This window comes from Etheostoma spectabile, chromosome 10 (assembly GCF_008692095.1).
Source record: "Etheostoma spectabile isolate EspeVRDwgs_2016 chromosome 10, UIUC_Espe_1.0, whole genome shotgun sequence".
In the NCBI taxonomy this organism is placed as follows: Eukaryota; Metazoa; Chordata; class Actinopteri; order Perciformes; family Percidae; genus Etheostoma; species Etheostoma spectabile.
Window position 1 is genome coordinate 5409153 of NC_045742.1, and position 11587 is coordinate 5420739.

General features: G+C 40.3%; 3 protein-coding genes across 5 annotated transcripts in view; 2 read left to right on the forward strand and 1 right to left on the reverse strand.

The window, feature by feature from the left end:
- The window catches only part of ncbp1 (nuclear cap binding protein subunit 1), a 10661-nt gene extending 8726 nt beyond the window's left edge, over positions 1–1935 (reverse strand). For both annotated transcript variants that reach the window (XM_032527656.1, XM_032527655.1), the window contains exons 1-5: positions 1671–1935; positions 878–966; positions 572–672; positions 326–482; positions 141–248 (exon numbers count right to left, since the gene is read on the reverse strand). In XM_032527656.1, coding sequence (XP_032383547.1) covers positions 141–248; positions 326–482; positions 572–672; positions 878–966; positions 1671–1707 — 492 coding nt within the window. In that variant the 5' untranslated portion in view covers positions 1708–1935. The remainder of the gene's footprint in view (positions 1–140; positions 249–325; positions 483–571; positions 673–877; positions 967–1670) is intronic.
- A 170-nt stretch (positions 1936–2105) lies between these two features.
- tstd2 (thiosulfate sulfurtransferase like domain containing 2) lies at positions 2106–6621 on the forward strand. The gene is made up of 9 exons (XM_032527657.1): positions 2106–2486; positions 3503–3795; positions 3959–4067; positions 4289–4408; positions 4672–4777; positions 4995–5110; positions 5511–5669; positions 5933–6071; positions 6230–6621. Exons 1-9 carry the CDS (start codon positions 2355–2357, stop codon positions 6457–6459), a joined length of 1404 nt encoding a protein of 467 aa, XP_032383548.1. The 5' UTR covers positions 2106–2354; the 3' UTR covers positions 6460–6621.
- Positions 6622–8210: 1589 nt separating this feature from the next.
- sec24b (SEC24 homolog B, COPII coat complex component) overlaps positions 8211–11587 on the forward strand; it is a 23329-nt gene continuing 19952 nt past the window's right edge. For both annotated transcript variants that reach the window (XM_032527653.1, XM_032527654.1), the window contains exons 1-3: positions 8211–8512; positions 9145–9879; positions 10555–10698. In XM_032527653.1, the coding sequence (XP_032383544.1) occupies positions 8419–8512; positions 9145–9879; positions 10555–10698 (973 nt within the window). In that variant the 5' untranslated portion in view covers positions 8211–8418. The remainder of the gene's footprint in view (positions 8513–9144; positions 9880–10554; positions 10699–11587) is intronic.

The following is an 11587-nucleotide window of genomic DNA, read 5'->3' on the forward strand; positions in this document are numbered from 1 at the left end:
TTAAAAATAGCTTCAAAACACCTGTCATTACCCCCATCCTTCAGACTGGATTTACAATTATTAAGTATGCGGATTCCTTTATTACTTAAGTGTAGTCAACGTAATGGTGTGCTGAGTCCCCCCCACCCATTTCTACCTACCTGTGGTACATCTTCCTCCTGAGTAACACTGACAAAGTTTTCAAACATGGCCACCATTGAAGGAGCAGCAATCACATGGCAGTTAACCAAGTCGGACAGGAAACGCACCTACAAAAAGGAGACATGCCGTTAAAAAAGAAGAAGACGTAAGCATCATTTCAGGTGCTTCTAAAATGTCCCATTACCAAGTAAACAGCTTCATTGTACAAGTTGTTTTTTAGTGTCTCCTTGAGTTGTCTGATCATGGCCTCCACAAACTCGCCCCCAAAGTTGTAGTTCCTGGCGTTCAAGAGGCCAACTAAAGTCGTATACACGGTCAGCTTCTCAGGTAGGAGGCGAGCACTGTCAACAAAAGACAACTCCATGAAGAACAACCCTGCAGAACAGTGATCATTCCAACAGTAAAAGGGCGAGAATGGGTATGAACTTACACAGCACATAAAATGCGCAGGATTTTGTTTTTGTAGTTTGGAAGGTCAGCCTCCAACACGCCTGCAAGGCCCTCCAAGTTGCTCTCCAGGGACGATGTACTCTGTGAAGAAAAACAAAGCAATAGAGTTGGTTTTCACGGGACTACAGTGCACTGAACTGCAGCAAGCACTATCAAAAAGTTCTGGTGATTGCTTTTAGAAGTAAAGCAGCGGACCATATGGATCCGAGTGAGACAGAGCAGAACATGGTTGATGTAGGATTCAATAGACTGAGAAAGAACTGCATTGCCAGAGTTGACCTTTTACCTTCTCTCCTACACGACATATCAGGGACTCCAGGCGGTCTTCAATTTCAATGGGCTCAGACGTTCTCCGTCTTTTATGTGCCTGACCTCCTGGAAGAGTAGAAGAAGAAAATAAGCACAGGCTGGGTGGATTGAGAAACATTAGCTGAGGGAATAACTCGAGGGCACCCTTGAACTTTTGATTTTTAACTAGGCTCTCCTAAATTTACATAATGAGAGCCGAGACAATAGGTCTTCAGGTTATCCGCTGACCCTGTATTATCAACCAGAAAACGCTATTAAGATGCATTACGGAAAATGATTGATTATAAGTGTTTTTGAACAACATAAACATTGATTGATTATCACTACACTTTTAATTAGCCCGACGTGCGTGAATCGCAGACAACATTATAGAGGAAAACACATATCATCAGTTCTTTTTAAATAAAAAAAAATACCCTCCCTGAGGTATTTAGTCTTGGTTGCCGCCCCCATACTAACGGCGCACTGGTTAACAGCCGATAGCACAGCAACGTTAGCTAGCTAGCGGTAACGTTCAACGTTAGTTTGCTCAATCTCGTCGCCTTCCAGCCACGATTGCAAAAACAAATATCACGTGTTTTGCCTTTTTTGGCTATCGTTAATGATTGCAAGACTAAAACCTGGCCTTATGAATAACGTAACAATCAGCATCAGCGTGATTGCACCAAGCAAAAGATTAACGTTAACAGAAACACGCTAACGTCAGCTAGCCGCCACTCGTTAGCCTAGCAGGCGTTTGAGTTAGCTAAACACATGTAGCGTCCACTAACCCTCATTTTCGCTGTCGCTGTGTCGTCTCCTGGACATCTTTCACTGCGCTTCGTTAAAATGTAAGGTAATTCGACGAAAAATGATTATGAAACAAAATAATAAGTCGGCTAAAGATGCTTCTAGATCATTCAGCCGGGCCGATGCTAGAGTAGTGCAAAAAAATAATAGCGGTCAGATTCAAGTGAGGCACATCAGGGCCACCGGAAGCGACTGTTTTACCCCCTCTGGGATGGCGAAGACATTTCCCGCCCAACTCTGCCTGACTTTACCTCTGATTGGTTTACCTGGCCAATCTTACCCCGACTTTAACCAATCCCACTACTCTAGCCAACCCACCATAGAAGGCAGCGAGTGCTAGCCAATCAGAGGGTGAGTAGGGCGGGTCATGGTCATGCCATCGCCATCCTAGGATTTTTTTTTGCCAACCGGAAGGTGTACTTTAATTTTTCGTCCGATGTTCAGCGCCTGTTTTTTTTTGCTGCACGTTTGGTGACAGTTAGGTAGCTATCTTAAATGTATATTTTGGCGTTTTTAAAACTTTAGATTTAATGTTTGCCAAGATTAGGTCAACATTGAATATCCTCCCGACGTCTGACTCATGTTTAGACGACAAAGCGGAAGTATCTCATTACTTAGCGAGCTAGATTGTTTCATAGCTAAAGTTGATAAAAGATATTTTAAACATGGCAGCGGACGATGCCCCTGGTTTAGAGTTCATGGACTGGGAACTTGACACTTCGACATGTAACGGTCTGAAACAGGAGAAACAACTTTCTGCCTCACAAAGAAGGTGCTACAGCCTCTGCAGGAGGAAGGTGAGGGACAACAGCAGGGACACTGAGCATCCGACTGCTTTCTGTTGTTTTGTTGTTGACATTTTCCTATGGCTCTGGACCATGGACTGTATATACATATACAATTAATATTAATGGTCTATGTTCTGGACGTTACCAGATAACACAGTTGAGTACACATATGCTGTATGTTTCTCATTGACTGTAAAATGAATTAATATAATTAATTCAACATAAGATAGGTTTGAGGAATAAATTAAACTTGTTGAGCAAATGTATATGCATTAGTCAATAACTGCAAGTCACTGTAATGCCACTCTTCTTAAAAATGACTATTGTATAGTCTCTACGTAATGCTAAACTTTAAGGACATATAACAATATAATCATATTTAATTTATAAATTGTATTCATAAATCCGGACCGATAAATCAGCTGGGCCGTTCTACAGTGATGATTACTGCATGTCGGCTAGATGGAATACATTTATTATTATTATTGTTCAAAATACAATTTACAAATAGATAGATAGATAGATAGATAGATAGATAGATGTTTATTGATCCCAAGAAAAATGGGAAATTCCTGTGTTACAGCAGCAAAATCAGTCACAAATTGCACAAAAACACAGATGGTAATCCAATAAAACTAAACATAAATAAGTGCAAATAATATGATATGAAAGTAAGAAAGTATTTATCAAACATAAACAAATGAAAGAATACAAAAGTACAAAAATGTCGAACTTTCAAAACATTAATAATGACATAGACAGCAGAAGCTTTTAATCAAACAACCCTGAGTAGACATCAGATAATAAAATAGCTTTGTTATTGGTGGAATACATTGATTTATCAATAGGCCAAAAATATGTTTGACGTCATTTAGAAACGCATGTTAGTCATGAAACAGTTTTCTACCAGAGCGTACTGACAAGGTTGCGTTATTTCTACACATTTGATAATACAGTTATCAGTATAGTACATTTAAAAAAGGATTTGACTGTGCTACGTTAAAAACACATTTTCTTCTCGACAGTCATTTGCTGCCTTTGTGGCGTCCAAGAGGGAGGGCGGTCAGGAAGGAGAAAGCACATCTTGGTGCTGCTGTGGCCGGACTTTCAAGGAACACCCTGCCATTCACAAACATGTGGCCTGGACTCATGATGCTGAAATAAAGCAGCTCACACGTGCCGCATACGAGCATTTGTTAAGCCAGTTGGACGAAGAAGAACCTGAAACACAACAGACGACTGAGCGTAAGGCCGAGCCGGTGGACGTGTCTGCATGGTTACCTGAAACTAGTCACATCTCTGAGGAGCAACTTCAAAAGTAACGGTCAATTTTGGATTCTCCATTTCGATTTGCTTGCCTGGTTTCAGTTGTCTGTTTAGAAAAGAAAATCATCTTCGAATTGTATTATCTAATTTATAAAACATTGATTATAATTTCTGATTTTATGAAATAGATACTGATGTTGCTTAATGGGTTTCAGTGGTCCAGGCAAGGTCCTCCTCTATTATCATTACTGTCAAGTGGAGGATCCACATGTTATCTGTGCTTGGCAGAAAGCTTTGTGTGAGAAGCTCCACTTAACTGGCAAGGTAAATACATTTTCCTATCCTAGTCTCCAGCTGGGAGACTACACGTTGTTGTTTCTGCGATCAAATTTTTTTATCTATTTTTTTGACCTATCAGAGACTACAAATTGTTACCATTGGGAAGAAGATAAAGAAAAATGTTTTATAATCGTAAGAAGAAAAGAACATTTAAATAAATGTAACTGTCTCCTTAAAATAAAATGCACCATGATCCTCTTCTTCAGGTGAGGGTGGCGACTGAAGGCATCAATGGAACAGTTGGCGGCACCAATATGGCCACTGATGTTTACATCAACGCAATGTGTTCAAACCCCTACTTCAAGATGGACAAGGAGGACTTTAAGGTCAGACTCAGATAAAAAAAAAAAAAACTCATGTTGGATGATAGAATACACAGAAATGCTTTTTGTTTATTAGTTATACCTTTTCTACAATGCACTCTGTTTTGTGTTCCACTGGGTGGCCATAGCATACGTTTTAATCCTATGTTTTCAGCAATAACTAATATGGCGTTGAACATAACACCTTTATTGTTACTAGCAGCGATTGTATGCAAGATAGATACTTTATTGAAATGAAGAGTTTGTCTGTGTGTGTGTGTGTTTAGACAAGTGATGGCGGCGCAGCGTGTTTTAAAGACCTGAGGGTCGGGGTCTATAAGGAAATCGTCCCAATGGGAATGGATCCTGATGTTGTTTCCTACCAACTGGCAGGTATAGTTTGTGTTAACAACAACAACACTATGTTCACAGTAACAAAAAAATCCTACCACTGCCTATACCACTGCCTACCACTGCCTATAACTCTGTTATTTTCAGTTTGTTGTTTTCTTCATATACAGACATTGGTAGAATTGTTCTGGTGTTTTATGTTGTTACTGCTTGGAATGTGGCAAGGCAAAGTTTGCTATTAACCTGTCTCACCTCTCAGGTGTTCATTTGGAACCAGAGGAGTTTCATAAAGAAGTGCAGGCTCTGTTGGTCAAAGGGGACTTATGCAATGACACCGTCCTCCTGGACTGCCGCAATTTTTATGAGAGTAAAATTGTAAGTAATATATCAATTTTCCTCTAAAAAAATTGACTTGCACATGTATCACATGCTAGATTGATTGCACCTCTGATCCTTTGTTCCATATTCCCTCCAGCTACCTTAAACAAATACTGTATTTAACTTTTTACCGTGAGAACGCCAGACACCTAATGTACCACTGGTAGTGAAGTGTATTTTTCACTAACTTTGTATTGAGTAGAAGATAATAGCATTTTTTTGATGGACTGTTTATTTAAATGCTGAATTCCTATGAGATTCAGTGGTGTTTTACTGACATTGACCTTTGTCATCAAAAGTAGGAATGGGATTTATCATAATTATACATGACAAAAGCAAGGTTGTCATTCTAAACAGTGATTTATTTTCTTTTTTTCTTTTTTTCTTTTTACTTCAGGGGCAGTTTACTCAGTGTCTGGCCCCGAGCATCCGTAAGTTCAGCTACTTCCCCGACTACGTTGACCAAAACCTTGAACTGTTCAGAGACAAGAAGGTCTTGATGTACTGCACAGGAGGGATCCGCTGTGAGCGCGGCTCTGCGTACCTCCGCTCCAAAGTAAGTTGACTTGTGTTTGATGTGAACTAAAGAATGCCATTAGGACTTTAAATGAAAAGCAGCTTATGGAACTGGCTTGTAATGCAGTAACTCCCGTTTTGCAGATGGCTGATTTGGCTGAGATGGGGGGGGGGGAGTGATCTGTTTAGTCGTTGTCTACTTGTGTACTTGGATCAACTGTAACCTAAAGCAAATACTTACGGAAAATGTGATTTGGTAATTGAGATTTGCAATCTACATTGGAGTTCTTTGTCAACCTGTAGGATGTGTGTAAAGGGGTTTACCAGCTGAAAGGGGGAATCCACAAGTATCTGGAGCGATTCCCAGAGGGTTTCTATCGAGGGAAACTTTTTGTGTTTGATGAACGCTACGCCATCTCCTCCAACGATGACATCATCTCAGGTTAGTTGGTGGACAAAGGCCATCATCAGCATAACGAATAATATAAAGAAATTGTCGACAGCACAAACCAGTTAGAAACACTAACATTTGGTTGATATCTAATGTTAGTCTTTGTGTTTAAAGTTATGTCACATTTAAGTAATTCTGTGTCTGTTCAGACTGCAGGTACTGCGGCTGTCCCTGGGACCAGTACAAACTCTGTTCCACCAAGTTGTGCTGTCAGCTGGTCCTGTCCTGTCCCGGCTGCAGACGGGACGGATGCACCGCTTGCTGCCCCACTTGCCAAATCAAAGGACATGCTCAGAGCAAGGCATCCGTCACTGTTCCACCTCACAAAGAGGAGTGCGAGTGCACTGAAGGACGTCCCAGAATCCCTCGGGATGTGTAGCGACAGAATGCCTACGATTGGACATTAGTGCTCGCAGCCACTTGAAAAATCCTGCCTGTCAGGGGTTGACCACAATGTACAACTACAATAAGTGGAAGGTGCCCAGTGTATTTTAAAGTCATGAATTTTTTTTTAAATATGAATGTGGAAAACTAAGTCAGATTTACGTTTTCTAAGAAGTTTTATTCTAAAGACATTCACAAATTTGATATGAGATGATAAAATACAATTTTTTATTACATGAAATTTAATTCATGAAACTGGGATAGCTCATCCTTAACTCAAGCTCAGTTTCTGTGTGTGTGTGTGTGTGTGTGTGTGTGTGTGTGTGTGTGTGTGTGTGTGTGTGTGTGTGTGTGTGTGTGTGTGTGTGTGTGTGTGTGTGTGTGTGTGTGTGTGTGTGTGTGTGTGTGTGTGTGTGTGTGTGTGTGTGTGTGTGTGTGTGTGTGTGTGTGTGTGTGTGTGTGTGTGTGTGTGTGTGTGTGTGTGTGTGTGTGTGTGTCAGACATTGCATGGTTTCACGTTCAATTTTAAATATAGGTAATTTAAAGTTATGCTGCAAAAAAGCCAAAAACTGACTTTATAGCAGTTATTTTGTGCTCTCTAAACCATGTAAACTCTGAATCTAAAGCAGGTTAACTGGGTCTGCAGGTTTCGCTTAAACACTTTGAAACCACAATCAGTAACACACCTGTGTGCCTCGAGATGACACATTTGTGAAAGAATTCACCTCAACGTATAAACACGTGTCAATATGAAACCATGCAAAAGCGGGCTATGAGTAAGGGTAAGTGTATAAGTCTCAGTTTCAGCAGGTCTCCGCATGAGGGATTTTAGCATAATTTTATATAAAGTTTTACATAATTTTAAAGTTATTAATATTGTATACTTTACTTGGTGTAGTATATTTATCAGAATCAGAAATACTTTATTGATCCCCGAAGGGAAACTCTGTGTTACAGTTGCTCAGATATTTAAAAAAAACTGTGTTACAGTTGCTCAGATATTATGTTACATCTGAAACTAGACATATATATATATATATATATAACAGAATAATAAGTACAGGAAACAGGTAATGGAGGTAAGAAAGATATAAAAGAACAGTTTAAAGTGAAATAAAACAAAATGAAGTAAATTGAAAAAGCTGCATACAATGTAGACTTTACAATACCGTAGGCCTTCTACACTATTTGTGCAATTATCTTTGAAAATACTGTACATATGGGCAGAAATAGAGTCCTGCTCGAGTCCTGCTGCTCGAGTAATACTATAATCAGAATGGGATGTATTGTCAAAATAAGTTTTCCCTTGCATGGAATTTGTCTTGGCGTGTTTGGTGCAAAGCCTACAATAAACATTTGAACATGGAATAAACAGTAGAGCAAAGTACTGCAACAGTTAACAGCATTAATATAGAATACTAGAAATATTACAATAAAATATGTTAAACACACTTATTAGACACTTATTACACAATTATGTACAATATAACTTTAAGGTTGTACGGTTTGGTGCAGTGTGCAACAACAATCAGGGTGTGCAGCAGTTCACATTATGCGCAATAGTCAGGGATAATACTATAAATAACTATAACCCTATAGGCATACAAATGATAATGTACTATTAATTGGATTAAATAGATGTATTGGAACGTTACAATCAAAGTATTTTATTAAAGTAATGCATACAATTACCTGTACACACTTGCATAGAACATCCACAAGAGGGAGTGGAAGGACCATAGGCAAAAGTCAGTTAAGATCCTCAACATCCCGACTCTGGAAGCTTCAGCTCTCAGCCGAGCCGAGAGGACCTGGCCAGGCTGCTCGGGTCTTCACTGACCAGCAGCTTCCTCTTTGCCGCATCTCTGGGGCGAAGCCAGGCTTTGGGACTGTGCTTCTCATGTGTATTTACCCAGGCGTGCATCTGTGGGCATAAGGACGGGAGGACCGAGCGATGTCTGCGCCGGGGTTCACAAATCTGAACAGTTCCGTCAGCTATAGCCAGAACTCAACGCCGAACGGTGGAGCTGCGCCCCCATACCAGAATGGTAATGCAGGCCGGGTGATGCGATTAGCCAACTCGCTAGCGTTAGCATGCTAACCCTATGGGATGTTATGTTTGTCAGGCACTTTTTTATATTTTGCTCTATTGTTATCTTGTATTACTTAGAACAGTACTATTAAATATACATTAAGGTTACGTGTTAACGCACCAAAAACGGATGGTTTTAGGTGAAGCTAGTCAGCTGCTAACATTAGCTAACTTAAGTGCTAACGTTAACCTTAAACCCCAAAGCGAAAGCTAGCGGCTAACGTTAGCTTTTAAGCTAAGATACAACGATATTATAAATGTTAACGGTGAAAATAACAGTGTGACCAACCATTGCTTTCTAATTTTGCCTTTTATATTAAAGCTCTGACAAACAACAGTTGATTAAATTTACAATGAAATAATTTAGTCTGCATTGATTGCTGTGCTGTCAGGGAAGCAGATTCAGAATGCGAACCGGTTATTAACCCTCACTGCTGAACAAACAGCTGCTGATGAAGCTTGCTGTGTGCAGCTAATGATAACATCCGTTCGGTACTTTATTTGTGAGCTTTGGTGGAAGTAGAACATATATTTTTTTAACACTATGCTAATTGTACGTGCACTTGACCACCCCCTCCTTCTTCTCAGGTCCGACACAGACATACCAATCCATACATCCAACAACAGGCTGCTATGGAGCACCACCTCAACAACAGAACTGCCCCACCATCCCTGCCCACTCTACTCCTGTTCCTAACAAAGCACCCATAACGAACAGTGCCCACAGTGCTAACTACTATCAGAGCATCCATCATCAGCAACAACAGCAGAAGCCACAGCAGAAGCCACAGCAGCAGCACCGACTCTCTCAGCATCATGTAGCACCCTCCCCATACAGTGCTCCCTCAAGCTCTGCTCCTCCTTCTCAGCCGTATGCCACTCTCCCCTCTTCAGCACCACCACCATCAAATGCCCACTACAACCAACAACCATTCCAGCAGCAGCATCACCCACCATATGCCAATCCAGGATCCTACTATGGACAGCAGTCATACCCCACCCCCCCAGCACAGCACTCTCAACAACAACAGCAGCAGCAGCAGCAGCAGCAGCAGCATAGTTTGGTGTCTGCACCATCTAGTGGCCCTGGAGCTCCCATCTACCCAATTGTTTCGTACCCGTCTGCTCCAGGAAGTAGCCAGTATGGCACCCTAAGTTCCTCCCAGAGCACCTTGAAGCATGGAGTCATGCCCACCCAGATGGGTGCGCCCCTACATCAGTACAGTCCCTCTTGGCCTGCCTCCACAACAGCAGTGCAGCCTGGGCACAGTGTGGCTCCTCCTTGTGAGCTGGCACCGACAGTTGATGGTCAAGGAAGCACAGGTATGTGTGAATGGTTAATTTAGGCTGGGGCTGATCAGCTGCAGGTGGGAAAGAGGCATTCCTTAAAACAATAGTTTTATTTCAGAGTACTGTATGCATTTGGTGTTGTGCATACTAGCTGTATCGGTCATTATCAGGTTTAAAAAGCAGTATTGGAATCAGTAGAATACTTTGCTGCCAACACTATATTTTTTTTGCGTTTGTTTTGTCTAGGTGACAGGTGTGTATCACTTAACATAGCTTTAAAATTAGCTTCATAACAAAAGTGTCTACAATATATGTATAAACAATAGTATTTAACTTTTTTTCTCACTTACCCTGAGTAGGCTTGGCTAAAAGGCATAACATGTTTTGCACCTGCATTTGTGCTAAGCCACTTTTGTATTTGTTTTGTATTTTTGTATTTACTGAACCCTAATCCTAAAGTCAAAGTAACCAATCAGCATTCCTAAAAAGTTAGTTGTAGGTTTTAGGAGACTGTGAAAGTTAATGTTTAATGAATATTTGATTGATGTTGGTGACTGTTTTCTTGCTAAAGTTCTTGTATTTCCTGAGTGTCAGTCTTCAACCAGACATTAGATCTTTGGTTACGCAGACCTCCATTCTCATGTTTGAAATCTCACAACCTTTTCGTCTTTGTGTTTTTGTTTATCTTTGATGCCACCAAAATCCCAGTCCACCAACACTATGACCAGAGCCATCGGGCTTCTCTGAGCTATGACTCCTACGGCGGGGTCATTCACAGCAGTGGTGGCGCAGACCGACCGCCTTCAGGAACCCCCTCCACTCCAGTCCATTCCTCGCCAGGCCACCACCAAGGTAACATGATTTATGTTTTAGGTTATGTTTTGAGACTCTGACATAACACATGCACAAAAATGATACTGCACTTCAATGCTTGTAAAATTAGGGTTTTGAATGATTAAACTAAGTAACGTGACCAATGTGCCTCCACAGATGTATGTACAAAGTTGGAAGTTGACAACTACCATTGTGTCACATTTCTAGACAAAATATGAGTTGCAGATCTTTACTTTAGATCTTTAGAACTTTAAATAGCTTAAAGTTATCTTTTGTGAATTTGGTCAAATTGTTGAGGCCAAAAATAGTTAATGTCAACATGAAAACTGTTTCTTGTTTTTGGTTTCATACACTTGCAGAAGAAACACCACCCCAATGCATTAGTTTCAGAAGGTGTACTTTCGTTTGTGCTCCGAACCTTTTCTAAACTGCTGTTTTACTTTAATGTGTAAAAAAAAAAAAAACAGCTCTTGGTTTTGCTGTGCTCCGGTGTCTGTTTTTTGTCTTTTCTGGTGGAAAGTCTTCCATGAGCATACGTTTAGATTTATAGTATATTTCAGATATAGAATATTTCAGAATATTTAAAATCCTTCTTTATGTAGAGTGCAGGTGTGTGTATGTGAATATTTTATATGTTTACAGCTGCACTTTGTGTGTGCGGCAGATTACGTGGTACATTTCCAGTAAGGCTGTACGATATGAGAAAAATATGCATTTTGTGATAACGTTGTTGGAATATCGCGATAACTATATTACTTGTATGTACACTGTTCTGCCTTTCCGTTACTTTTTATTCAGCTAAAATACTTAACAACTCTAACACTTAGCCTGTTTAGTAACAAAAAACACATTAAATTAATTAAAAATTGAACTTAGGGTTAGGGTTAGGTTTTTTATTGTGAAACCC

Coding starts and splice junctions, on each gene's coding strand:
- tstd2 (XM_032527657.1), top strand. CDS start 2,355: ATGGCAGCGGACGATGCCCCTGGTTTAGAGTTCATGGACTGGGAACTT. Junction 2,487..3,502: donor ACAGCCTCTGCAGGAGGAAG/GTGAGGGACAAC, acceptor TCTTCTCGACAG/TCATTTGCTGCCTTTGTGGC. Junction 5,111..5,510: donor ATTTTTATGAGAGTAAAATT/GTAAGTAATATA, acceptor TTTTTACTTCAG/GGGCAGTTTACTCAGTGTCT.